This window comes from Quercus robur, chromosome 8, assembly GCF_932294415.1.
Source record: "Quercus robur chromosome 8, dhQueRobu3.1, whole genome shotgun sequence".
NCBI classification, from domain to species: Eukaryota; Viridiplantae; Streptophyta; class Magnoliopsida; order Fagales; family Fagaceae; genus Quercus; species Quercus robur.
In genome coordinates this window covers 24,742,079-24,768,074 of record NC_065541.1, presented here as the reverse complement: position 1 = coordinate 24,768,074, position 25,996 = coordinate 24,742,079, and the positions used below count along the sequence as shown (strand labels likewise).

Here is a 25,996-nt window from a genome sequence, read left to right as displayed (position 1 = left end):
CAAAATTTCAAGATAACACTGTAAAAATACATCGCTAACTCTCACTTAAAATATTTTCTACAAAATAGAATCACTCTCAAACTAACCCACTTTTTCAAAGCAACTATACATTTACTGTTTAAAAAAAAAAAAAATAGAAAAACAAGTTAAACAACCTCACATTGCTATTATTTTTTCATTACACCCTTAGATTTTTTGTGATTGAAAAATATAATAATCCCAAATTATAATGGATACAAATTATTAAATTTGATCCATAATATAGAAGAGCATCTAAGTAAGTGTATGTTAAGAGGTTAGAAATATTTTAAATTGTTGTATGGAATAATAGAATATGAATAATGCTAGAGATACAAAATATTTTACAAATTTTTTTACAAACTGCTGATATGGTGAGTGATTATTAGTGAATGAAAAAGTAATATTAATGATGGGCTTAAATGAAAACCAATAAAAAGTTGGTCACATTAATATTTTGTAAAAATATTGTAAAATAGTCTGTGATTGTAGTATTACTCATAAAATATTTGATAATGTGGATGAATAAAATAGTGTGTTAAAAATAGGGGTGTGCATGGGTTGAGTTGGGTCGGGTTAAGGAAATTTTTTGACCCAACCCACCATGGTGGGTTAAAAAAAATTCAATTCAACCCAACCCATCATATAAGTCTAACCTAACCCAACCCAACCCACATGGGTAGGGTTGAACCTATGGGTTGGACAAAATTTTTTTTTATTACTATTATTATTAAATTGAGCAGGAAAAAATATATCATACCTGCCACCTAAGTTGATAAACAAAATATACATTAATATATGAACTAATATTGCAACTCAGTTATACATCAATATATAAACTAATATGCATTAATATTGACTTTTATATAGGATAGGAGTAAGAGCTACTTATTTAAAAAAATTTATTAATTATATAATATATTTTAAATATATTAAATATATTGGTGGGTCGGGTTGGCTTTGGTGGGTTTGAAATTTTATGACTCAAATCCAACTCGACCCATTATCAAAAAAAATTTGTAACCCAACCCAACCCACCAAACCCTAAAAACTGACCCAATCTAACGGGTTGGGTTAAGTCGGGTCGAGTTAGTTTTAGTGGATTGACGAGTTAGCGGGTTGGCTGCACACCTTATTACCCCTCGTTAAAATAGATAAAGTAACCGAACCGTCGATCCAAAAGATATAGAAAATAATGACTTCCGCGAACGTGAGATTTTGAAAATTACAAAACAATCAACCTTGCCCTATTCTCTTGAAATTTGGCGCTTGTTTTCTGCCTTTTGAGTTTGACACCTTCTCTCTCTAGAATAGTGGAGGAAGAGAGACAGTAGAGAAACGAAGCAGAATTGAAGTCTGAAGATGGTGTTTCTTAACAATAAAGTCCCTTCTCGTAAAAGACCATCCTCTTCTTCCTCAACCGTTCCCCCTTTCCCTCCTCCCAAAATCCCCAAAGCCACAGTAACAACACCAACACCAACACCAACATTTGACAAAATGGCGTCGATTCTTGCGGAGGCCGGCTGTACTCTCCTCAACCCCGCTGGTCCACCATGTCTCCCCTCCCAACCCCACAAGTTCCGCAGCCACCTCCACCGCCTCTTCTCTTCTCCCGATGTCCGCTCCGATTTCCTCTCCGCTTTCTCTTCCTACATTCATTCTCCTCATCATCTTCGCAGGTTTAATTTCATCACTTCATGAACAGAATTTATGGCTTACATTCAACTTCTTAGTGTTAGAATTATTGTTAAATGATTAATTCATCATTTTTTAATTGATTAAGTTTGATCTCTATCTTCACTCTACTTCTTGTTTAACAATTCCACACACTCAACACATATATTTGTGTTAAAATTTAGGTTAGACTATTTATTCAACATTTCTTAACAACTTATACTTTTGGTAATTTATCGTGGTGTCAGAGTAAGTGGTTCTAAGTTCGAATTCTGTCTTCATTTAGTTAAAAATCCCACTTATGCTTAAATGATTAAATTTACAATTTTCTAACGGTTTAAGCTTTTGAGGGGGTAATTTATAACTTAGCAATCAAACAGTCCAATCGTCCGCTAACCTAATTTGATTAAATATGTTTTATGTATGAAAATTTCTCAACATTTTGCAACATTTTCTGACTTGCAGGGTTCTCACCCCTACGAATAATTATGATGGTTTTGGTTCGACCAGAAGCAAGAGTTTAGTCCAGCATCTCTTGCTGGTCCCCTCTATCCAGCTAGACCTTCAAAGCATGCTTCTCGAGAAGCTTCCGGAATATTTTGATTTGAATGCAGAACATTCTGGAACACTTGTAGATGATATTGCTAGGCTTATTGTTAATCAGTTTCGGTGGCTTGATTTCATTGTTGATTCCAATGCCTTTGCTAACAAATTGATGCAAATCCTTTCGATTTGCCCTCCAAATTTAAAGAAAGAGATCATTGGATCATTGCCAGAGATTATTGGCGATCAAAACAATAAGACTGTGGTTGATTGCCTGGAACAAATGCTTCAAGAGGATTCGGCTATCATTGTGCCAGTGCTTGACTCTCTTTCGAACCTTAATTTGGATGAACAGTTGCAAGAACAGGTATATATATATATATATATTTTTGGAGACTTTGTTGTCGAGAAAAAATTTGGGAAACAAATGTTCCAAGTATTTTGAATCCTACATTTAATGTTGTTTAGGTTCCCAAGACAACTTGCCACATGGCTGAATTGAGCTCAATGAACTGAAGGTTTCTGCCTTTTCATTTCCTAGAAATAATAAGATTCAGAAACTTAATTTCTGTTCTTTGCTTTAAATTTACAGCCACCAAAGAGTGCATTAGGCATTGTTTGGTGGCCAATGAAATATGGAGTCTCAAACTTTTGTTCTTTGGTACTGGAAAAACATGACAATTCACTTAGTCGAGTTGGATGTGACTGATTTTTATTTAGTTGATTATTTCATTTCTTGATAAGCCATGAATACTGGGACTATGATTTGTACTATCCCTATTTTGCTTCATTTGATCAGCAGTCAAATATGAGTAAAGCTACCATTTTGTGTTCAATAGCTCGAATCTAAATAGTTTTTATTTATTTATTTAAATTCCAAGGTCATCAGCATTGCATTATCATGCGTCAGAGTGATTGATGCGGAGCACATGCCATATCTGCTTAGATTTCTGCTGCTATCAGCGACACCAGTAAATGTTTGGAGGATAATCTCGCAGATTCGTGAGCAGTTAAAATTTGTTGGTGTATCAAATTCTCGTGCATCACAACACAGTAAAATCAAAGGAAAGTCGCTTGTAAACAACACAGAGGCTTCAATTCTTGATGCCCTAAGATCAAGTCTCCGATTCAAGAATGTATTGCCCTTTTCTTTTGCTGCATAGGAATATATGGCCTTTGCTCTGTTGTAGTCTGGAGAATCTTTTATACTCATTTTATTAGATTTTTGTATTTGTTTCTATCCACAGTTACTCTGTCAGGAGATTTTGAAACAACTGAACTGCCTTGAGAAACCTCAGGATCACAAAGTCATTGACATATGGCTGCTTATGCTCATTTATAGTAACGGTGAGTCCCTGCAGAAGAGCATAGTAAAAATGTTCAAGAAAAAAATTATTGAAGATTGCATTCAGACAGTTATGCTTGATCTGTGCATTTGTGGAAACAAGGAATTAGTGAAGGTATCTATAACAATTACTTGGAATCACTTAACTTTGATTTTATAGCTTTTTTTATTCTATCTGCTTGTCTCATTGATTTTCATTAGGATTATTTCCCGTTGTTTCTTTCGTTGTCCGAGTGCCTGTTGGCTTGCAAAGAACAAAAAGCAAGGGAGTTTGGAATTCACATGTATACTTGTCTGTTTGAAGAGTTCATAGATATTTACTCAAGGCAGGAAGTAAGCAATTTCAAAATAAACTAGTTTGTTTATAAATGATGAAAAAGATCCTGGGAACTGTTTGTTGTGGTTTCTTTGCAGGTTTTAGGTGCACTAGTTACTCATGTTGGATCTGGTGTTACTTCCGAAGTTCAGTCTGCTTTGGAGACTATGACTCTGCTGGCCTCCAAATTTGCACAAGATTTGATTCCTCTTTCTTCTCATATAACTGGTGCCTTGTTTTTTCTAGATTCATGTGCATTTTCTGAAGTGATCTGTTTCCAAGATTTCTTGATGTCTTCTTTGTTCTGAAATTTAGGTATTTTGGACTACTTGGATGGATTTAGTGTTGAAAATCTGCACAAGGTATTTCATAGTATTGTGTGCTTTCTTATATAAGTGGTCTACATGGCATTGTTTCATGGGCTTTCTTGTTTGTGTAGGTTTATGAGGCTTTTAGCCATTTGGCACTTTCAGCTCGATCAAGTGCAAATTCATATGGATCTTCTATTGCAAATAAACTATTGATGATAATAAGGAAGCAGGTACTGTAAAATCCTTTTTGGTATGGAATGTATACATTAATTTTTTGGATCATTTTGTTGAATTTTGGTATCTTTGTTTTGGTTGTATTCATTGTCTTTATACTGTTACTGTTATGTGTAAAGTAATTTGATTTGTTCTGCCCCTCCCATTGGGTAGGTAAGCAATCCAGATCTGAAGTACAAGAAGATGGGCTTAATCGGAACTCTACAGATAGTTTCCTGCTTTGGAGATGCAAATAGTGTTTGTCGTGCATCTGCATCTCAGGTTGGACCTATTAGTCATTCAATTAGAGATATAGAGAGTGTTTGCATCCAATTAATGTTGTTTTCAGTGCTAAAATATTTCAATGAGCTAATGATATTTTAATGTTTTTGTTTGTGAATGATTTCTTTGAGATGCAATCAGCATTAGTTTCTTTGGTTTTGTCATGTTCTGTATCTTACCAATATATTCTAGATTATGCATTCACCATTCCTGAACATCATTTCGCACAGAAGTCAAACTGTGAAGAGGCTTTGGAACTCTTGAATACATCTCTGGACTCTTGCAAACAGTCGCCCTTACCTTTGATTTTGTTTTATGATGAATTGAATGTAATGTTGGCCAATAGAACTCTTCATCCATCAATTATGGAATGGTAAGTTTAAGTTTAACAACCTGATGCTGGTAATTTAATGCTACATAGCAATATGGGAAAATAATATTGTAATTTTGTTTTACTTTTTAAAACTTGTTTGTATGTTGTAGGGTTGGGAAACAAGTAGGAGAGTTCGAATCTGTTTTTTTGTCTGATCTTGAAAGTGGAAAATTGCCTTTTAAGGAACCATATTTTGGTTTAGAAGGTGAGTTTTATGTTGTGATGCAGTGTAATCCTGTTTAACCTGTAAAAAAATTGTGCTGGGCTACTGATTAAAGTATCTTTTCTTGTTCTTTTTTGCAGGTGAATTGTGGATGAATTTGGATGGTGATATATCTCCTGTTTGTTTGAACATTTTGCCACTGGCTTCCTCTTTGATGCAGTAATATTTTGGCCATATTCTTCCATGTATTGTACCATTCAAAACTTGTTTAAATGATTGAATGCTAAAGTTGAAATATTGTTGAATGCAGGTCATCTTCTTTACAGATTCTTCCTGCTAACTTCCTTATACTATCCACTGTAAGTGCATGGTCCTTTTGGAAGTGAGAAGAGTAACAAAATGGGATAAATAATTGGGATTTTATGTCAATCTTCAGATTGAGAGGTTGACAAATCAAGGATCCCTTGGAGGAATTGATGCATTACTTGGCTGCCCTTTGCACCTTCCTTCCTCAAAGGTTAGAACCAACAAATTATTATTATTTTTTTTCTAACATCATCAGATTTAGAATACTCTTCTTCAGAGATTCAATTGCTTTTGTCTTGATCAAGGATTCAAAAATAGTAATTCATAAAAGTTATTGAAGGGTTTAAAAGCCTAAAAATAATGGGATGAAGCCTTTGAAGCTGTTCTTGAAGTCATAAATTCTCATATCTTTCTTTTTTATAACTCAACAAAATTTATTTGTTATAGGAAGACTTGCCAAATTGAAACTTTTGTTTTACATAAAATTGCCTATACAAGAAGTAGAGCGTGTGCTAAGTATCGCTAGGGTAGTAACTTTGACCCAGGAAAAGGTACATCCTAGATGATAATGTTAGAGACTTGCAATTGCTGGCTAGGGTGACAGACCTTGACAAATCTAGGTACTAAGCAAAGCAGAGTTTTTTATTTATTTATTTTATTTTAAGAATTACATTTAATATAAACAACAACAACAATGCCTTAGTGCCAAATATTTTGGGGCTTGCTGATGGATTCTCCATAGATTAGTTTGGGTCAGCCACTTGTATTCTTTTCTGCCATTTTATTCTATCCAAAGTCATACCCACTGTTACTTCCAATTGACATATCATTTTTTACTACTTCTAGTAATGTTTATATTTGGACTTAACTTTTTTTGTTCCCTCAACTTGAAAGAATTATTTTTAATATAGTTGTAAATATTTTCCAAAAACAAGAAGATTATGGAAGTAACTTTTCATGCTTGGAAAGTTAATATTGCAATCGAAGGCTGCATAAATGCTTTGGAACAAACCCAATTGCCAACTTTTAGAGTTAACTTTCTGCCAATACCAGAAAGAGCCCTTATATATATTTTTACTCAATGTACTCAAAAGAATAGATGTAGTGATGAATAAAATATTTAGTTATGTTGGCCTTCTTTTTCTTTTCTCATTCCATCTCTCTTTCCTCCTCTTTGATATTTTGTCAGTATTCATGGTATTGTTCACAAAGGACTAACTGAGTGTATATTAAATTTCAAGAACTAAATAGACACTGAACCAAAATTTAGGGACCAAATGTATATTTTTGCGTTTTATGTTTTTCTTTCATGTTCTTGGACTTGGCAATTAAAGATTTAGAAGCAAGTTTGAGAGGCTTTAGCAGAGTGAAACTTTGGAGGAAAGAAGAAGGGTATCAAAACGCTTTGTTTGTTTCCCTCAGCATTTTCTTTTTTGTCTGGAAGGTCCTGCAATGGTAGACATAGCCATGTTTGTGCCTTCAAATGAGCTTTTCTCATACAAGTTCTTGAATTCATCTTTCATGTGACCCAGCTGCATGACACACCTGCTTTGCTTGTTCACAACATGGGTGAATATTGCAAGATTGAAAAATATGTTGTTGTTAAGTCCTGTAATTCTTAAAATTTTGAAGGGGGCTGGGGGGGTGGTGGAGTTGGTATTGTTTGAGGTGTTCAATGGTGCTTTAATAAATTTAGACAGACAACAGGCCACTTCATCATTCTCATTTGAAGAGCTTCAGTTGCAGTTTTCTTTTTGGTTTTTTTATATTATTTTTATAGTTATGATTTGTCCTCTACATTAGAAGTTTAGAACATTTCATTCCTTTAATATCGTTTTTTCAATAATTAAAATTGGATTGGTCCATTATTTAACTTACATTTATTCTTCTATAGCTTGATCCAAATTAATTCATTCATGAAAAAGAAAAAAACAAGAAAATTTTATTTATTAATTTCATTATACGAGGGAATTCTTCCTTGCTAGTAGAGCTTTGAATTTGACCCCTCAATTTCATTAATTTTATGCTCCCAATCTGCATATCAAATTGTTATTTTTAATTATTCTACGTAGCTTTTGATATTTTTAGTTTTATCTTGATTTATAACTTTTATTTGTTATTGTGATTTGGTTTGGCTTCTACATTCAAGTAGTCTGTGAATACTGCTGGGTTTGCCTATTGCATTGATAAATTTTTGGCTTGTGCAATACCAGTACTTCTCTGGAGCTGGTTGGAAGTCTTTGGCAGAGAAGCAAAAACAAATTGTTTGTCTATCTCTCTATTATGCAGCAAATTGGATACGGGAACTGGTAAAGTCATTAACTTTATAAATTTTGCTTTCATGTTTCAAAGGACAGATTATTAACATTGTAGTTTGTTACACTCCTGCTGCCACATGAAGCTCAATGCCTTCTGTACACAAGTAGAGGGAAGAATTACATGTACAAGTCAAGCTACAAAAGAGGATACTGTTTTCAAGCTATTGAAGCGTTTGAGGAACCTCGTGTATGTTCTTGTGCTCTTGACAATGTTTACACAAATGGTCAGTTTTTATTATTGATGAATTGCAACTGTGGAGTGATTCACTGAGTAGTGCTTAACTGAAATTTTGGATAGGCTCGGCCAGGCCTAATCAGTCTGCACCTTTCATTTCCCATCCTACATTAGCCAATGGCTCTAGCTTTAATGGCACTTCTCCCCTAGTAAGCACAAGGTGGAAGATGATGTTGTTTGAGACCTACTAGGTGTGTTTGTAACTTATCAATTAAAAAAATAAAAAAAATCCCAACATACATTCTGTAGACTCCAAACTAGCCCAAGCACAGATCTGGTCCAAAATTTTTTTAACTTATTGATTTCTGTTTGACAATTTTTATAATTATCACATAGCCAGAATGGAGTGATAAATATTTATTTTTGTTAATAGGGTATTTATAGAAGAATATCTTTAGAAAGAGGAGCTGAAATTCATGTGTCAACACTCACCATTTGTATTCCAAATATGTAAGGAAGTTTGTTATAAGAGAGAAGGGAATATTCTTTGAAAATCATAGTTGGTGAGGATGCCTTACCACAATGACAGCTGATGAGGAAACCTCAATAGATATACCTCACAACTGTACTATTGTAGTGTTTTCTTGATTCTTATCACCCAATGATATCACTCACACAACACTTATGCAACAATGTTAGCTCTCTAATACTCTCGCTCAAGGTGGAGCATATACGTCATATAAGCCCATCTTGCAACTTATTATTGACTCTGACTCCTATACAATGATTTTGTGAAGATATCTGCTAGTTGCTCTTTTGACACATATGGTGTAGTGACTTCTCCACTTAGTAACTTATCTCCTTCAAAGTAGCAATCCACTATAATGTGCTTATTTCTATCATGGAACACAAGATTGGAGGCTATGTATATAGCGTCTTAATTATCACACTACAGTGGAATGAGATTAGGTACTGAGAAGCCCAACTCTTCAAGAAATGTTGTAACAAAGTCAACCCACTAGTTTGTGCCATCACTCCATATTCTACTTCAACACTTGACTGGGCGATTACATTTTGTTTCTTACTTTCGAATGTGATGATATTTTGATGGGGAATGTAACTAGCAGCCCCCTTTTAAAGACTTATAAGAGGTGAGGGAAAGTTGGTTCTAGTGTTCACACATTAATTTGATGGAGAGCTATTTTGGGACCTTGCTTAGTCATCTATTTGTTGTTGGATTAGTTTTAATAAAGTTTTACTAGAATAAGGGCAATTTGGTAATTTCAAAAATATGGAATAACTTTTAAGTCCTTTTCCTATCTAGTTTAGAATAACTTTTTTTAAACATGATACACTTCATACTTATGCTGATCGTAAGTAATCTATTGAGGATCCATAGCCGACTCCAAAACAATTTTGGAGTCTAAGGCTATTTTGTTGTAGCATTAGTGTTCTAGATTTTTTTTTTTTTTTTTTTTCTCGTTTTTAATTTTTGAGATTTTAGTTTAATATAAATTTTATCTCTATGCTCCAATTAGTGTTTTTCAATAGTCGAAGCCTTTTATCTCTAATTGTTATCTTTGTCCTTAGACATTGATTTACATATGGACACTTATTTTTGGCCATATTAATGGATTTTACACACTAATACACATGTAATTTCATTTTGCACTCACAAATACACATATATTGTAAATGCTTTCTACAAAAATATTTTATGTTGAAACAAACAGGACATAAAAAGGAATTGAAACTGTAAAAAGACAAATACAAATTGAGAAAAAGGGACGAACGAGTGTAAAACTGTTTGATAAAAATTCCTGAAATGAAGTTGTTAGAGGTATTAGGTTTATATGAGTAGGCCCAAAAGGCCCAATTCTATTGTAAGCCCATGTATGTCTAATCCTAGCTCTCTCTTCCTATATAAACTCATTTAGGGTTCATTGTAACTGGGTGAATTGAGATTATAGTAAAGATGTAGCCATTAAGGCTTTCTCTCTATGGACGTATGCCGTTAGGCCAAATTATGTAAACCTTGTGTTCTCTCTCTTCTTTTATACTCTTTCTCCACTCTTATAAAGTCTACATGGTATTAAAGCCACCTTCTTGTCACCATGGTTTTCTGTCCTTACGGTGTTTTCAAGAGCAATCTTTGTCTTCCTTAGTGTTTCTTTGTGTTTGATCTCTTTGGCCTCACACTACTACCATCAAAACTCTCTAGTATAGTCCAGCTGCCGTCAGAAATCGCATCACACTGTAGGATTACTGCCTTCCACAAACCATTGTCACAGAGCGTCCTTTCAACCACCACCATCAAGATCGTTGATGCCGTCAAGATCCGAAGTCCTCTCTATCTCTACAGAGTTAGACTGCACCCTACCTTTGTCAAAACCTTGCCGCACTATCCTTGCCTTAGTCTTTACACTACTATGAAGTACTCAAGTTGGGTCATGCACTCATGCTTGAAGCTCTTGGTGCGATAAGTTATTGTTGAATGTAATTGTAGTCTCTCATGCTACTTGCGTTGAATATTTATTTTGAGGCATCCTCCTCTCCTTTAATGTTGGGTAGATTAATGATATTCCTTAAAGTTAAAGCCTTATTCTTCATGAACTTCTCAAAAGTCTTTTTGACTTATTCTTCATAAACTTCTCAGAAGTCTTTTTGACTTTGACAGTAAGTGATAAAGTGATGGTGTTTATACAACTTGCTGCCACACATTATTTACTACAACAATCAATCTTGTAGATTGCTCCATGTGGCATTGCTGGATATGTAGGTGGCTAGTGAAATTTGGTCTTCAACTTTTGGTAAAGGTAATCTTGTTGTGGACATTGGCTGAGTGACTTTCATATTTTATAGCAATATGGGCTCAATGGATTGTAGTCAAGGTTTTCTCTTGCCATTGCTTCTAGCCACTATACAGGATCATCCTAATTTATTTCCTGTCGTGGACAGCATATGGACAACCTTGACAATTTTGGTGATTTTGGCAATATTCAATGCGCACATGCATACTTGATTTTATTGGCTTTCTTTCTATGGTCATGCGCACATGCATACTGATGTAGCCTTTTTAGGACCTTATCATCTTCTGGCAGTCTTTTATAGTCGTTGTTTGTTGTCATCATTAGGGGCGTCCAGACCCGACCTAGACTCGTCGGACCGACCAACCCGCCCGATCTCCACCTGATTTTAGCCCGAACCAATGCTCCCGTCGGTCGGTGACAGGTTTCCGCGCCCAAGACCCAACGCCGGCGGGTCGAGTGGCGGGTTTTCTTCTCCAAAACCTGAGCCACCCGACCCGACCGACATTATATACAAATCCGGCAATATTCGGGGAGATCCAAGCGAGATTTGGTGAGATCCGGCGACATTCGAGGAGATCCAAGCGAGATTTGGTGAGATCCGGCGACATTTGAGGTGATCCAAGCGAGATCTCGACCATATTTGGTGAGATCTAGCGAGATTTGAGGAGATCCAAGTTGATTTCGGCGATTTTTGGTGTAGATCTACTAGGTTTTTGCAGATTCTGCCGAATTTTTGAAGATTCCGGTGACGTTTGTAGGATCCGGCGACTCTCTCCATTGACCCAAACACCACCCGAACCCAAAACCGACTCGACTGAGTGACGCCGGTGGTCGGTTTTGGGTCCCTCCGCCTTCCACCCGATGCCGGCGGGTCGGGTTCGGGTTGGGTCCAAAACCAACCCGGCCCGACCTGCAGATAGCCCTGGTCATCATCAACAATTCACTTGTTCATTATCTGATCTATTTATAGTTGTCTTCATGGTCATCTTCAAGGCATCTTCGAGTGATCTTTCTTCATCTTCAAGGCTTCTTCATCTTTGCAAGTTACATTCCAACCTCAAGCTTTTGTCAAGCCTCCACCCTGAGTTTGAGGGGGGTGTTAGAGGTATTAGGTTTATATGAGTAGGTCCAAGAAGCCCAATTCTATTGTAAGCCCATGTATCCCTAACCCTAGCTCTCTCTCCCAACATAAACCCGTTTAGGGTTCATTTTAACTAGGTAAATTGATATTATAGTGAACATGTAGTTGTCAAGACTTTCTCCTTTCTCTCTGTGGACGTTGGTTGTTAGGTTGAACCACATAAACCTCGTGTTCTCTCTTCTTTTTACACTCTTTCTCCACTCTCATAAAATCTACAAAAGTAAATATGTTGCAAAGAAAAAGAATCAAAACTAAATTTAGAGATTTTTGGCCTTCTGATGGTAGAGATAAGACAAACGAAACCTTGAAACATAAATGTGGATTGAATTATTGCATACAACTAAGTGATATTACTTGATAAGTATTACTTACAAAAAATAAAAAATAATAGTCTCACATCTCTTAAAAATTGGGTAGTTAATTCTTATTACTTTTCTCTTTATCTTGATAATTTTAAACATTGACATGGACATGGGCCCTCCCTTATTCAAAGATGAAAAAATATGGTTTGAGACCCCTATGTGTTTAACCTTGCAAAATCAATTCTCCTTACGTATTTTTGAACGAGGCAAACATTTCATGAAGTCAGTATTCATGGGCAAGAATGCAGCATTATGGTTGATGAAGAATATAGAACACACGGTGGTCGGAATCAATCCCAAACAGTTTTTTACGCTTAGGGAAGGAGATACCGCGTACACTTTGCAGCGCGGATCAAACTCCTTTGGTCAGTTCCTTTTAGTGTCTGAACTCAAAGTTGGTAGGCATTAAAGATGGTGGATTTCACGCTGAGAAGTCACCGGCGCCAGCAATTTAGGTGCGAAATCAAACATCAGCGACGGCGACGGGTGTTGGTGATTGTGAGATCGTGGTTGGTCAAATCGAGACGATGGGTAGTCTCGCGAAGCCCTCGGTGGTAGCTAAGTGTACTATTTCCGATGGATTTAGTGTCGAGGAGTCATTGACGATATTGGACAAACCCGATGCAGATTTAACCCACTCCATGAGGACGATGATGAACCCTAATGGTGATTATGAGAAGTCTGCTCCTTAATCCGAGACAGTGGGTTGCCTTGTGGTGTCATCGGTGGAGGTTGAGTGTCCTGTTTTCGATGACTCTCGCGTTGAGAAGCCTTTAATCACATTGGGTAAGGCAGAAACAGAGGGTGTCAGGGCATCAGTTGGACTTGTATTGTCTAATTCTGTTCTGAGTCTATCGGGAGCTTAGATTGGGGGGTTTTGGTGTTCAAGATGGAGATAAAGGTAGTCAGGCTGATTGTGCAAATGATGTTCAGGGGATAGATACTTCCCATCAGGTTAGGCAATTATCGGTGCTGGCAGACCACGGTTATTCTGTACCAGGAGTATTGACTGAGGTAGAAGCACTTAGTGCAGACCTAGATTTGGGTGATGTGGATAGCTTCTCCCCTTTGATGACTATAAATCCTATGGGGTTGGTTGTGTTGGCGGAGTTGCATAATAATATCGAGGTGATGGGGGTGGAAAATCCATTGAATATTTCTAATTGGGTGAAACATAGAATCCCTAGTTTTAGTAAAATGATGGGGTTTTCTTTGGGACGACATGAGAAGATGTGCATCATGCTTTTACAAAGGCTTGAGAGGGAGATTGAGGCTGCTAATCTGTAGCATAGGAAAGATGCAGCCCATTGGAAAGTTGTGTCCAAGGATAAAGGGAAGAGGAAGTTGAGGAATCTGATTTCCTTGGTTAATTATGATGGTAGATAGTCTTCGTTGACTGCAACACTGAGATTGGAGTAGGGAATTAACAGTTTTTATGACGTTGAAAATGGTGTTATGGAATGTTCGAGGATTGAATGACTTCGGAAACGTTTGGTAGTTAGAAATTTACTAAGAGATTGGAATTGTGATGTAGTTTGTATTCAAGAAACTAAGCTTGCTGGTTGGACAAACAGTTGGTTTGCAGCTTGTGGAGTTGTCCTTATGTAGATTGGGTGGCTTTGGATGCGGATCAGACAGTTGGTGAGGTTTTGATGATGTGGGATAGGAGGGCTTTAGAAAAGTTGGAGGTAATGGTGGGTTACTTTTCAGTATCGGTTCGATGGTAGGATGTGGGGGATGGTTTTATTTGGGCATGTTCTGGGGTTTATGGCCCAAATGATAATAACTTAAGGGGGCAGATGTGGGATGAGCTGATTGGAATTCAGCAACTTTGGGATGTTCCATGGTGTTACATAGGGGATTTCAATATCATTCGCTTCCCAAGTGAACGGTTGGGGGGATCGCGCCTTACTCCGGCTATGGAGAATTTTTCTGAGTTCATTGAGGAGCTTAATTTGATAGATTTGCTGTTGGAAGGAGGGAGTTATACTCGGTCTATTGGCTCGGATCAGCCTTCGATGTCCAGGATAGACAGGGCTCTGGTTTCTCATGATTGGGAGGACCACTATCTGAATGTGATCCAGCGGGTTTTACCTCGTCCTATTTCAGACCACTTCCTTATATTAGTGAAGGTTAGGAGGATATTGAGGGGGAAGAGTTTGTTTAGGTTTGAGAACATGTGGTTAAAGACAGATGGGTTCACAGAAAGGGTTTCATTCTTGGTGGAATCAATACTCCTTCTCAAGTACTCCCAGTTTTGTGCTTGCCAAGAAGTTGAAGGCTCTGAAAGGAGACATTATTCAATGGAACCGTAGTGTGTTTGGAAATGTAGGTCGTCAAAAGAAAGAATTGTTGGAAGCCTTGAAATTATTGGATGCTAAGGAAGGGGAGTATGGCCTTTCTGAAGTGGAGATAAGTGAGAGGGTTGTGATGAGATCTCAAATACAGAACCTTCTTTCTTTGGAAGAAGTTTCGTGGAGACAGAAATCGAGGATGCTTTGCATTAAGGAAGGAGATAACAATACCAAATTCTTCCATAAGGTGGCTAATTCTCAAAGAAGGTTTAATCATATTAGTATGCTGGAGGTGGATGGAGTTATTTATGAGGACGAATCAGAGATGACAGACCAAGTAGTACAATTTTGTAAAAACTTGTATAAGGAGACAGAGGAGTGGAAGTCTTTTGTGGAAGGTTTGGAGTTTAATCAAATTGAGGGGCTGGAGAGGGATTGGCTTGAACGAAGGTTTGAAAAGGAGGAGATTTTTTGAGTTGTCAAAGAGTTGGAAGGAGATAAAGCTCTAGGTTTTGATGGTTTTTCTATGGCCTTCTATCGCCATTGTAGGGGAGTTGTGGAAAGGATGTTTTAGCTGTGTTTGAAGAGTTTTATCAACACAGTAAGTTTGAAAAATCTCTTAATGCAACTTTTATAACCCTAATCCCCAAGAAGAATGGTGCCTCCAATAATTGAGATTTCAGACCTATTAGCTTGGTGGGGAGTGTATACAAGATCTTAGCTAAGGCTTTGACAAATTGCTTGAAAGAGGTTTTAGATCAACTGATATCTGAGACTCAGAATAGTTTTGTGGGTGGTAGACAGATACTTAATTCAGTTCTTATTGCTGATGAGTGTGTTGATAGTAGGGTGAAGAGTAAGATTCCGGGGGTTATTTGTAAGCTAGACATTGAGAAAGCCTATGATCATGTGAATTGGGAGGCTCTTCTAGATTTGTTGAAGAGAATGGGATTTGGGGTGAGGTGGCGTAGGTGGATCCGTACATGTATATCTACGATTCAGTTCTCTGTCTTGTTTAATGGGTTTGTAGCTGATTTTTTTGGGAGTTCGAGGGGATTAAGACAAGGGGACTTGCTATCTCCTATGTTGTTTTTAGTTATGATGGAAGTTTTCAATAAGATGATGAAAAGAGTTGAAGGTGCTGGTCTACTTCGAGGTTTCAGGGCTGATGGTAGACGGGGTGGAGGGGTATGGGTCTCACATCTTTTGTTTGCAGATGATATGATTCTATTTTGTGATGCAGATGAGGAGCAGATTTTACATGTTCGGATGCTCCTTCTTTGTTTCCAAGCTGTGACAGGATTAGAGGTTAATGCCTTGAAGAGTGAGATGGTTCCTATTGGAGAGGTTCCTAATAACCATGTCTTGGCAGAGATTTTGGGTTGCCGGATTGGGTCTTTGCCTATGACCTATCTTGGTATGCCATTGGGGGTGTCCCACAAATCCCTTACTATTTGGAATCCTATCTTGGAGAAAATTGAGTGTAAGTTGGCTGGGTGGAAAAAGATGTATTTGTCAAAAGGTAGAAGATTGACATTGCTTAAAAGCACATTATCTAGTCTTTTGACTTACTTTTTATCTCTTTTTACTATCCCTACGCATGTGGCCAATAAAATCGAGAGGTTGCAAATGGATTTCTTATGGGGGGATTCCAAGACACATTTGGTGGGATGGGATAAGGTGTGTGCACCTTTGGAAAATGGTGGGTTAGGAGTAAGGGAATTAACTACTTTTAATAAAGCCTTACTAGGGAAATGGCTATGGCGGTTTGGGGTTGAGAAGACAAGGCTTTGGAGAAGGGTTGTAGTTCTAAAGTTTGAGGAAGAATGGGGGGGATGGACCTCTAAGCTAGATAGAGGAGTATATGGATGTGGTTTGTGGAGAAGCATCCAAATGGGTTGGGAGGTTTTTAGTAAAAATATTCGGTTTGAGGTAGGGTTGGGGGATATAGTGAAGCTTTGGACAGATCAATGGTGTGGGGATTCTCCACTTCAATTGACCTTTCCGGTTGTGTATGGAATTGCCTCCAATAAAGAGGCATCATTGGCCTCTTCTCTTGATCGGTTGGGGATAGGAGAATGGAGAAGCCGGGATGTCCGTTTCATTTAGAGACCAAATGATTGGGAAATGGGTGTTGTGGATGAATTTCTCCGTACTTTGGGTTCCAATTTACCTCCAACTGAGAATGGAGACCGTATGCGATGGAAGTTGATGAAGAATGAGGATTTTGATATCCGATCGTTTTATAATAAGTTAAGAGATCCATTGCCCATTATCTTTCCTTGGAAAGGTGTTTGGAAGGTTAAGGCCCCTCGGCGTGTTTCTTTTTTTGTGTGGATTGCTGTATGGGATAAGATACTTACAGGTGACAATTTGAGGGGTAGAGGGATGGACTTTGTTGATTGGTGCATTATGTGCCGTAATGGGGAGACGGTGGATCATTTGCTATTGCATTGTGGTAAGGCTCACCGGTTGTGGAGTTTGGTGTTTAGATCATTTGGGATTGCATGGGTCTTGCCAAGATCAATTGCAGATACTCTCTTTGGTTGGTGGAATTGGCTTGGAAAGCATTCGTCTAGAATTTGGAATTTAGCTCTGCTGTGCTTAATGTGGTGTCTTTGGAGGGAACGAAATTGGAGGATGTTTGAGGACATGGAAAGTTCCTATGACTAGCTATTGGCTTCGTTCAATGGCTCCCTTTTTGACTGGTCTAGGGCTTGGGGACTCACCTCTTGATTCTCTACCTATGTTCCTTAGCTCACTCCTTTGTAATTAGTATCTTTTCTTTTTGTTTTTTATCTTCTTTCTCTGTATTTTTTAAACTCTGCCTTATGGCTTTTTGCATGAGGAAGTGTTCTTGAATATACATCTTTATTGCTTATCAAAAAAAAAAAAAAAAAAAAATAACAATAAGTCAATAAGCACAACAATTAAAAAAAAAAAAAAAAATCCCACACACATATACCAATAAAACAATATAGTTAAAGTAATAAAGATAGTGATATAGAGAATTAATTACAAAGTGGAAAACCTTTCCAATTGAAAAACCATTATGGGGACACAAATAGTCCCATAGAAAATCCACTAAATAAGGAATAATTACAATAGTCAATGACTCACAAAACCGTTGTAGCCAAGACTCTCTATGCAGCCTCTGCAAACGCGTTGCTTGCCTTCATACTGCAGTAGTCCCAAAACCTTTGGAATCCTCATCTAATTCACCACGAACTCCTTGCCCGCAAAAGCTAGAACCTTTGGCACTCCAAGGTTTGACTGCAGTGAACCTCACTGGATATATAGCTCGGTGGTTTTAGTCTCAAGCAATCTCTTTGGGATTGAAAGATGAATGGGCTAAATAAAATATGTATTTCTATAAAGCACTAAGTAAGGGTCTTTTATGATCTGGGCTATATCATGGGGATTTGAGGAATAAGTGCACAAGATTGAGAAACTCAAAATATTAAGAGAGATAGGAGAATTTTTCATTCTCAAAGGAAATTACTCTCTATATGGGTTGAGCAAACAAACCAAATGGCTGATGGCTTTATAGAATAAAATCTTCCTGTTTATGTAGATTTTCAGCTTGGAAGCATGGGGAGCTCAGCCCTCTCTTTTCTTGAACAAAAATAGCTCTCTAACAAACATCCAAAGCTTGCTCAAGTTGAAAATGGCTGCTGCAAGGTGCTGAGCAAGTTGTGCATTCGGAATTGTGCAGAGATAACTCAAGATGCTGGGCCCTTTTTTAAAAACATAATCTGATGAGCTCACTCGAGTGGGCTTTTTCTCACTCAAGTGAGCTTGCCAATGAGCTAGAGGCTACAAAAGCTGATGCTGAATATCTCACTTGAGTGGGCTTGCGCTTGCTTGAGCAAATATCTCTTGCTTGAGTTAGATTGCTTGAGCACGAATATCTCTTGCTTGAGCAAGATCTTTTTTATGGCAGATCTGAGCAGCTTCAAGACATATTTTTTGACTTTGCAAATTCACCACGAATTACAACTCTTTCAAGTAATGCATTTTCACAGATATTTGCCAATCCAACTCCTAATGAAAAAATTTTAATTTTTTAAAGAAAGATTAAGAATGGAGCCCCACTTCTTAATTCAGTTTCAGTGTTGGAGTTCTGTATGCTTTAATCTGTGAAAAACAGTGCCTTTTCCATTAATGTTAACTTTGAATAGAACTGATTGAAAAACACAAATGGTGTTTTATATATGAGTGTGTGTGTGCGTGCACGTACCCGCATGCGCACTTCTTTATTTTTTCCCCCTTTTTTGAGGTCAGCAAGGGTAGACACTCTTTGCTTTGTTATGCTGCAACTATTTTATTCTGATACTGTTTTACTTCCTATTTGATTCTGAATCTGAGGTTCTAAGAGTTAGAAGGGATGAAATGCCTTACCTCCTACTTAAATGTGAAATCATGGTTTTAAGAGTTATGAAGAAATGAAAATGTTTTGGATGGAAAGTTTTGATTATTATAAAAAAGATGGTGAAAATTGGGTTTTATTTATGAGAATTGACGATATGTTACAAAGTATTTACTTCTGGGATTTTGGTATAAATCATTTCTAGTTTCATCTGTCCAAGAGTTGGTTTTTCCTTCAAATTGTCATTTCTGTCATGATATTTTGATCTGTCTGTCTTGATAATGCAGATTTCTGGAGATCTTGTTGAACAATTCCATTGAAGGGTGCTCTATATCTCTACCTGAGCTTCATTTTTATGTTGATCATTTTGGATCTCCACTCCCAAACCAACATATGGGGCACATTGAAAAGAGTAAGCATCAGAAAGCCCAAGACAGCAACATGCAAAAAAACAGGAGACATAAAAAGACATCGAAGGCCTCAAGTTCAGATGCTAATGAAAAACTCAGGCAGCCAACAATATTGGATGCTTTTAAGAAAGTGGGAGTTGTGACTAGCCAAGAGGTGCCAAATAAGGAGTCTTTGGCTTCAAATTCACAAGGAAGGACATCTAATTCAGCAAATCAAAACTTCTGTGACTCTAGTGAGCCTGATATTATAGAAGTTTCTGCAGTTGCCAAGGCTCTGGAAGTGCAGAGATTCAAATTCAGGCCCCTTCTGGTTCAATGCTTTTCCATTTTGGCATTTTCAGAGGTGTGTGGGTGTAGATAGTATTGGCTTGAGTATTCATTGCATTTTCAAAGCATTACCTGCAGGATCTTGTGAATTAGTGTGACTATAGTTTTCTGAAACTAATTTTTTAAGTAGTTATATTTTCTTTAATGAATAGCAAAATAAAATAATTTTATTAATTTTACTAATGAACTGTAATGCATGGTTTTAAAAACCAACACGGTCAAAGAACCGTTTTTACTCCCAGTCCCCAGTTTTGACTGGTTTTACCAGACCGGATTGGTTCCCTGTTGAACTGGTTCAACTGTCCGGTCCGGTTTTTAAACTATGCTGTAATGTAGAAATTAGAACGCATTATTTCTCCTACAATTCAGACAAAATCTCACATTTAGGATCCTTTGATTTTATTTACCATCAATCCATTTTCTAGGAGGCTGAGTAATTTTCTGTTCTTGACCTAGAAATTCACATACTCCCATATTTAGGTTTTTTTTTTCTTTAAATTATGATGTAACTCATCTCCATTTGGTTCCTTGTTGAACTGGTTCAACTGTCTGGTCCGGTTTTTAAACTATGCTGTAATGTAGAAATTAGAATGCATTATTTCTCCTACAATTCAGACAAAATCTCACATTTAGGATCCTTTGATTTTATTTACCATCAATCCATTTTCTAGGAGGCTGAGTAATTTTCTGTTCTTGACCTAAAAATTCACATACTCCCATATTTAGTTTTTTTTTTTTTTCCCTTAAATTATGATGTAACTCATCTCCATCGCATTGGATTCTGAGAGTGCTTAAGAAAGTGATTAGGAGTAGGGTTGTATTGTCTTGTTTTAACATAGATGCATGAAGTTCATATGACAAAGTTATGTGAAATATCTGCTTCCTTTGAATATGTTTTCCAAATGCTAATTTAATTGTAGAACTAGAGATAGTATGGAGACTGAGCACAAATAAATTCTATGACCTCATTAAACTGTTCTTGACCTAAAAATTCACATACTCCCATATTTAGTTTTTTTTTTTTTCCTTAAATTATGATGTAACTCATCTCCATTGCATTGGATTCTGAGAGTGCTTAAGAAAGTGATTAGGAGTAGGGTTGTATTGCCTTGTTTTAACATAGATGCATGAAGTTCATATGACAAAGTTATGTGAAATATCTGCTTCCTTTGAATATGTTTTCCAAATGCTAATTTAATTGTGGAACTAGAGATAGTATGGAGACTGAGCACAAATAAATTCTATGACCTCATTAAAATCTAACTTGTGCATGACATGAAGTAGTTTTTCCAGTAAAACTTGTTTATTTGTAATAAAAACACTTAGTAACCTGATAAATAGTTACTTTTTTAAGTTTACTTATCCATGCTACAAATATACTCTCTAAAAGGAAGTGATAACACTATTAAAGGCACTCAGAATGTGTATTGCACATGGCTACAGCTTGGACATGGTTGGGATTGTGTTCACAAATTAACATATAAATTTAAAATCAGATACTTTCTGGACACATTCGGATACTGTTCTAACTGAGAAAGAGAGAGGAGAGTAGTACCTAAAGATTGATTGCATGGATTGGAAGTGAGAAGGTTTCAAAGTGTTTTGAGTGCTGATTCTAGCTCTTCCACATTTGACTTTTGATTTCTCTCTAGGTTTTGTTTAATGTGGAGAGAGAGAGAGAGAGAGAGATGCCTTTAAAACTGAGGAGTAAGTGGAGTAATATGTATAGGGCTGACGGGAGCAGTGGTATATAGGAGTCATAAATGGGCAGATTAGATTTATTTTTGGTTGGTTTATGAGCTTCTTAAAGAGTAGTTATTGAAATTATCATCTAAAATTTTTAGGTAGGAATCTATTATCAGGTAGGAAGCTATTATCAGCATTTATACACACACACACAAAAAAAACTGGTTGCCTTGGTTATAATTGCTTAGTTTTTCTCAAAAAAAAAAAAGTTACAATTGCTTAGTTAAAAAATCCAGCATTTGTTACTGATCAGTAATTAGTAGATGAAGCTGACAATTATAACTCACTTCGCAAAAGGCCATGAAGCTCAAATGCCAATTCTGAAACTGGTGCTTGTTTCTTATTATTGAATCTGATTGCTGTTAGTCTGTGCACCTAACAATTTTAAGCTTAGTGAGATTTTGAAGAATAACTGTTTACTTGCAGTTTTGGTAATGGAAAGCTTCTGTGCACTGGGCTTAGAAGTATAACTATAATTGTCTAGTCCTAGATAGGTTAGGCTTAGCAGTTGGAACTTGCAAGTTGTGAGAGAAAATATTTTATGCAAGTATACGTCCCCTCAAATTTTGTGTTCTATTTTACATATAGAAAACAGGACCATTGATTGCCACAATGTGTAGATTGTCAAATAGAACTTCCAGAAAACTACGCTGTGTTGAACTACTTCTAATTTATATGTTTCATTGCTTAATGACATAGATTTCCTGTAAGTGCATCATAGAGTTAAAAATCATGCTGCTTAGTCTTGGATTTGTCCATTATAGATGAATGGAAGAGTGTGGAGTTATATAATGTGTCTTTTCAAATGCAGAATCAAGGTTCCTGTTGCTCTGATCCTGCTGCAGAGGTACCATTTTAATTTTACACTGATAATGGTTTACAGGTTCTTATTTTCCTTAACCCCCTTATAGATAACAGAAACCATATATTGTCTGCTAGTTTCCCCTATATCTATACCTCCTCCGGGATCTTCACTACAAGCTAAATTGTTTCACTCCGGGCAAACAATTCTTGGCTAGAAGCTTGAGTCCATCAGCTGGTTTCACCAGGATGACGGTGGATGAATTCATGAGCAAAATTAGACCACTTTTTCCAAGTATTAAGAAGCATTTTAAACGTGTAGTTTGTTCACTGAAAGAAAGTAAGATGATAGTATTCAACTTGGTTGGACAAATAGTATACCAGAGCTTCGATATTCTTTTAATCTTAGATCGGATACTTTATAGGTGATGAAACTTGTCAAGAACATTGGAAAGTTCAATCTGCTTCTGCTAAGAACCCAGATGTATCCAATCTTGTGCTTTCAAGATCCGCAGTTTCTACATTGGTTTTCAAGGAAACACTTTGTTGTTTCAGTAAGGTGAACTTTTTTACTCACTGTGTGTGTGTCTTTGTACCAAATCTGATACTTGATCTTGCTGATTCATTACAGAAAAGTTGTGGTATCTAAAACTATTAAACACCTGTTCTAATATTTAAGTGCAGATGCTAAATCTTCCTGCTATTCAGAGAGAAAAGCCAGTTCTCTCTGATCTTCTTGAAGCCTTCCAGCCCAACAAAATACCGGATAGTGTTTTATCAGACATACAGCCCAACATTTTGCCTGGGACTTTAGAATATTTATATCTAGGCGCTTATTCATATATAGAAAGTGTCTTGAACACAGGTATAAACTCTGATATGTTTCCTTTTGTCGGTGTTCTTTAATTATTTCTGTTATTATTTTTAACCATATTGGTATTGGCATCTGGTTCCTGCAGTGTGCTCTTTTTCCTTTACTCTGGCATCAGAATCTCTTCTTACTCTAGAATCTATTGTAAACTCATTCCAGAATATTCTGGATAAGTTGGAGGAAAATGGTAAAATCACACACTCAGAATGTATCCAGGGGGTTCTTCCTGCATTGCGCAGCAGACTTGGAGCATCTGCTCGGAAGCTTTTAAGGCATAACTGGGATAACAGCCAACTTGAGAGTGGTTGGAAGAGCAGAGTAAGAATGTCTATGTTATGTTTCCTAGCTCTTTTTCTCCATATTTGTAATTTAGCCATGATTAGGGAATGATCTTGGAACTTATTGCAGTATGTGTGTTTGCATATATGTTGTTAAAACCTTCTGCTGTTTGCAGGGAGAAATTATACAGAAAATGTTGCACATTTACTTGGAAAACAGTGAATCAACTTCTGATTTGCTGGATGAACTAGCCTGCGATATCTTGCCTCAGGTGCTTGAATTTGTTCCATACTTTTTGAATTGGGTTGGACATTTTACCTTCCAGACTAATGGTGATATTTTGTCCTTATGCTATGTGTCAATTATAAGGGGGCCATTTTGAAACTAGAAAGTGATCACCCTAATACCACCTATGTCTAGATTTTTGAGATTGTGTCCTTTGTTAAGGAGATGAGAGTGTACTGTACACAAAGGAACTTAATGAGTATGGATTTATGAAAATGAAAACAATAACACTGACTTGGTTCAAACTTGGATATATCGTCCATATATAATTAGAACCTGTCAACCCATTATGCATTGTTTCCTGTCCTTACCTTCATAATATAGAGTTCTCTCTCTGTAACAGGTTTCCCAAACTAAGGAAGGGGCTGATCATCATGGTTTCCCAACTTTATGTTCTGCAACATTTGTTTTATGGTACCGGGTACTGGTAAGGCATCTCCATTTTCCTATTATGATTGGTTTATTCTATTTCTTGATTGAGATGTTACAGAAGATGGTGTTATGTGCAGCATGAAGTAAATCTTACTATTCTTAACAAATTGGTAAGCTGTAGATTCTATCTTTGAATCTGTGATCAGATGAGCTAGTAAAATTCACTATTTGTCAAAGAATAAGAATTTTTGTCCTTCCCTTTCTTATTATTAGGTCAAGGAAGTCATTCTTTTAGAGAAACCCAGAGCTGGTGTTCAAGTTCAAACCGTTGAAAAACTATTGATCAAACTACGACAGTCTGTGAACGTAGTTGTATCATTAGTTAACATGTGCAGAACTCACCATAAGGTAAAGAAACAGAACTCGGGGGTTTCTTTGTTAACATTTGTTTTGTGTTTCATGGTCACCTTCTGAAGCACAGAAGCCATAGGGTAGAAAAATATTCACATTTTAAAATGATGGTACAGGTAACTGTGCATGCCATGGCTGTCAAGTATGGTGGGAAGTTTGTCGACTCTTTTCTGAAAGGTATAGGTGTGACACTTTTGATAACAATGATCTGAGGTGCAATTTTTTGGGTACTAAAATCAGAATGCTTTCCAGTTTTTGACTTCTTGCAGGCCCACTTCAATATGTTCAATGAGCTTATAATCCAATTGGTATGATAAGGTGCACCAAATCTCTTGTGGCATGATTAATTGAAATACACATTCTAGAGATTTGAGCCTTTTTTTTTTGAATCAGGTGAGAGATCTTCAAAAGGCCACAAGAACAATTCAAGCCCTATGTTCTGAAGCAAAGGTTTAACCTATATTCCTACTTTTTTTGTTTTAATATAATTTTATTAGGAAAAGAATCTGATATTAAATGACCTACATCCATCACTTTGTTTTGGTTTTATTCTTTTCAAAAGGGCTTGAAACAAACGGTTATCACCAGCAAAATCCCTGCTACAAAGAGATCTATGGAACGTTTCTTGTTCTGTGTGAAGGCTCTTCTCCATACAACATCAAGTGGATGCTCTTTCTGGATGGGTATGCAATATACATCATTGGTTTTCTTGTGGTTTTTTTTTTTTGGGTGGGGGTGGGGGGGGGGGGGGGGGGGAGGGGAGCCTTGAATTATGTCTACTCTAATATAAATGTGTAGATATGTGTGCAGATTTGGATTGTGAATGTATTGTGCAGGTGTGTTTGTTAAGTCCTGCAAAAAAAAAAAAAAAATTGAGTTGAAATTAGAAAACAAATACATACTTTTAATCCTTTATAATTATGCTCTGCTTTGGTTTTATTCATCAAACGTCTTATTTATCCTTTTCTGTAGATTGAGGTGGTTAGTCAGTCCAAGGTGTCCTCATTATCTGTGTGTGTGTGTGTTTCAATGCTAAGTCCTAACCATTCATTTCTGTTTTGATAGGGAATCTAAAGCATAAAGACTTGATGGGTCAGGTGGTGAGCTCCCAGGCATATGCAGACGATCAAGATAATAATGAAGAAAATTCAACAGAAGCTGCTGATGATGATCTACCTGCCACAGTTGCCAGTGAAGAGGAAGGAGAAGCCGAGTGAACGTGACAAGTGCTTGATTGAAGCTAAAACAAACTGAATCTGGGGTAGTATAACACTAATGAATTAATCATGCAATCCTGGTGTTGTCTTAATGCAACATGACTTGGGAAAAAAGGGCTATAGTAAAATACGGTAGGGGCAAAGTATGATAAGTGTACAGATGCATATTATTCAGCTTCTTTTAACAAAAGCATATGTGAAAATATGGAAACGACAAAGATTGGAAATGAGTATATATTATTATAATATGATTGTTTTGGAAAA

General features: G+C 36.8%; 1 protein-coding gene across 3 annotated transcripts; it reads left to right on the top strand.

Moving 5' to 3' along the window:
- Positions 1 to 1,261: 1,261 nt before the first annotated feature.
- Positions 1,262 to 25,996, top strand: LOC126695070 (uncharacterized). Of its 3 annotated transcripts, none has more exons than XM_050391683.1 (31): positions 1,264 to 1,697; positions 2,158 to 2,602; positions 3,117 to 3,371; positions 3,483 to 3,695; positions 3,782 to 3,913; positions 3,995 to 4,124; positions 4,212 to 4,258; positions 4,336 to 4,437; positions 4,595 to 4,702; positions 4,936 to 5,075; positions 5,186 to 5,280; positions 5,379 to 5,457; positions 5,549 to 5,597; positions 5,675 to 5,755; positions 7,758 to 7,853; positions 7,946 to 8,049; positions 19,301 to 19,766; positions 22,308 to 22,343; positions 22,436 to 22,637; positions 22,723 to 22,856; positions 22,982 to 23,162; positions 23,257 to 23,486; positions 23,623 to 23,718; positions 24,076 to 24,159; positions 24,242 to 24,274; positions 24,378 to 24,512; positions 24,632 to 24,692; positions 24,768 to 24,823; positions 24,909 to 24,965; positions 25,078 to 25,198; positions 25,581 to 25,996. In XM_050391683.1, exons 1-31 carry the CDS (start codon positions 1,381 to 1,383, stop codon positions 25,730 to 25,732), a joined length of 4,437 nt encoding a protein of 1,478 aa, XP_050247640.1. In that variant the 5' UTR covers positions 1,264 to 1,380; the 3' UTR covers positions 25,733 to 25,996. The 3 variants fall into 3 exon arrangements, 2 of the variants coding, with proteins under 2 accessions (XP_050247640.1, XP_050247639.1); XM_050391682.1 differs by having other exon boundaries at positions 1,265 to 1,697; positions 4,933 to 5,075; XR_007645962.1 differs by lacking the exon at positions 25,581 to 25,996 and having other exon boundaries at positions 1,262 to 1,697; positions 4,933 to 5,075; positions 24,768 to 24,833; positions 25,078 to 25,138.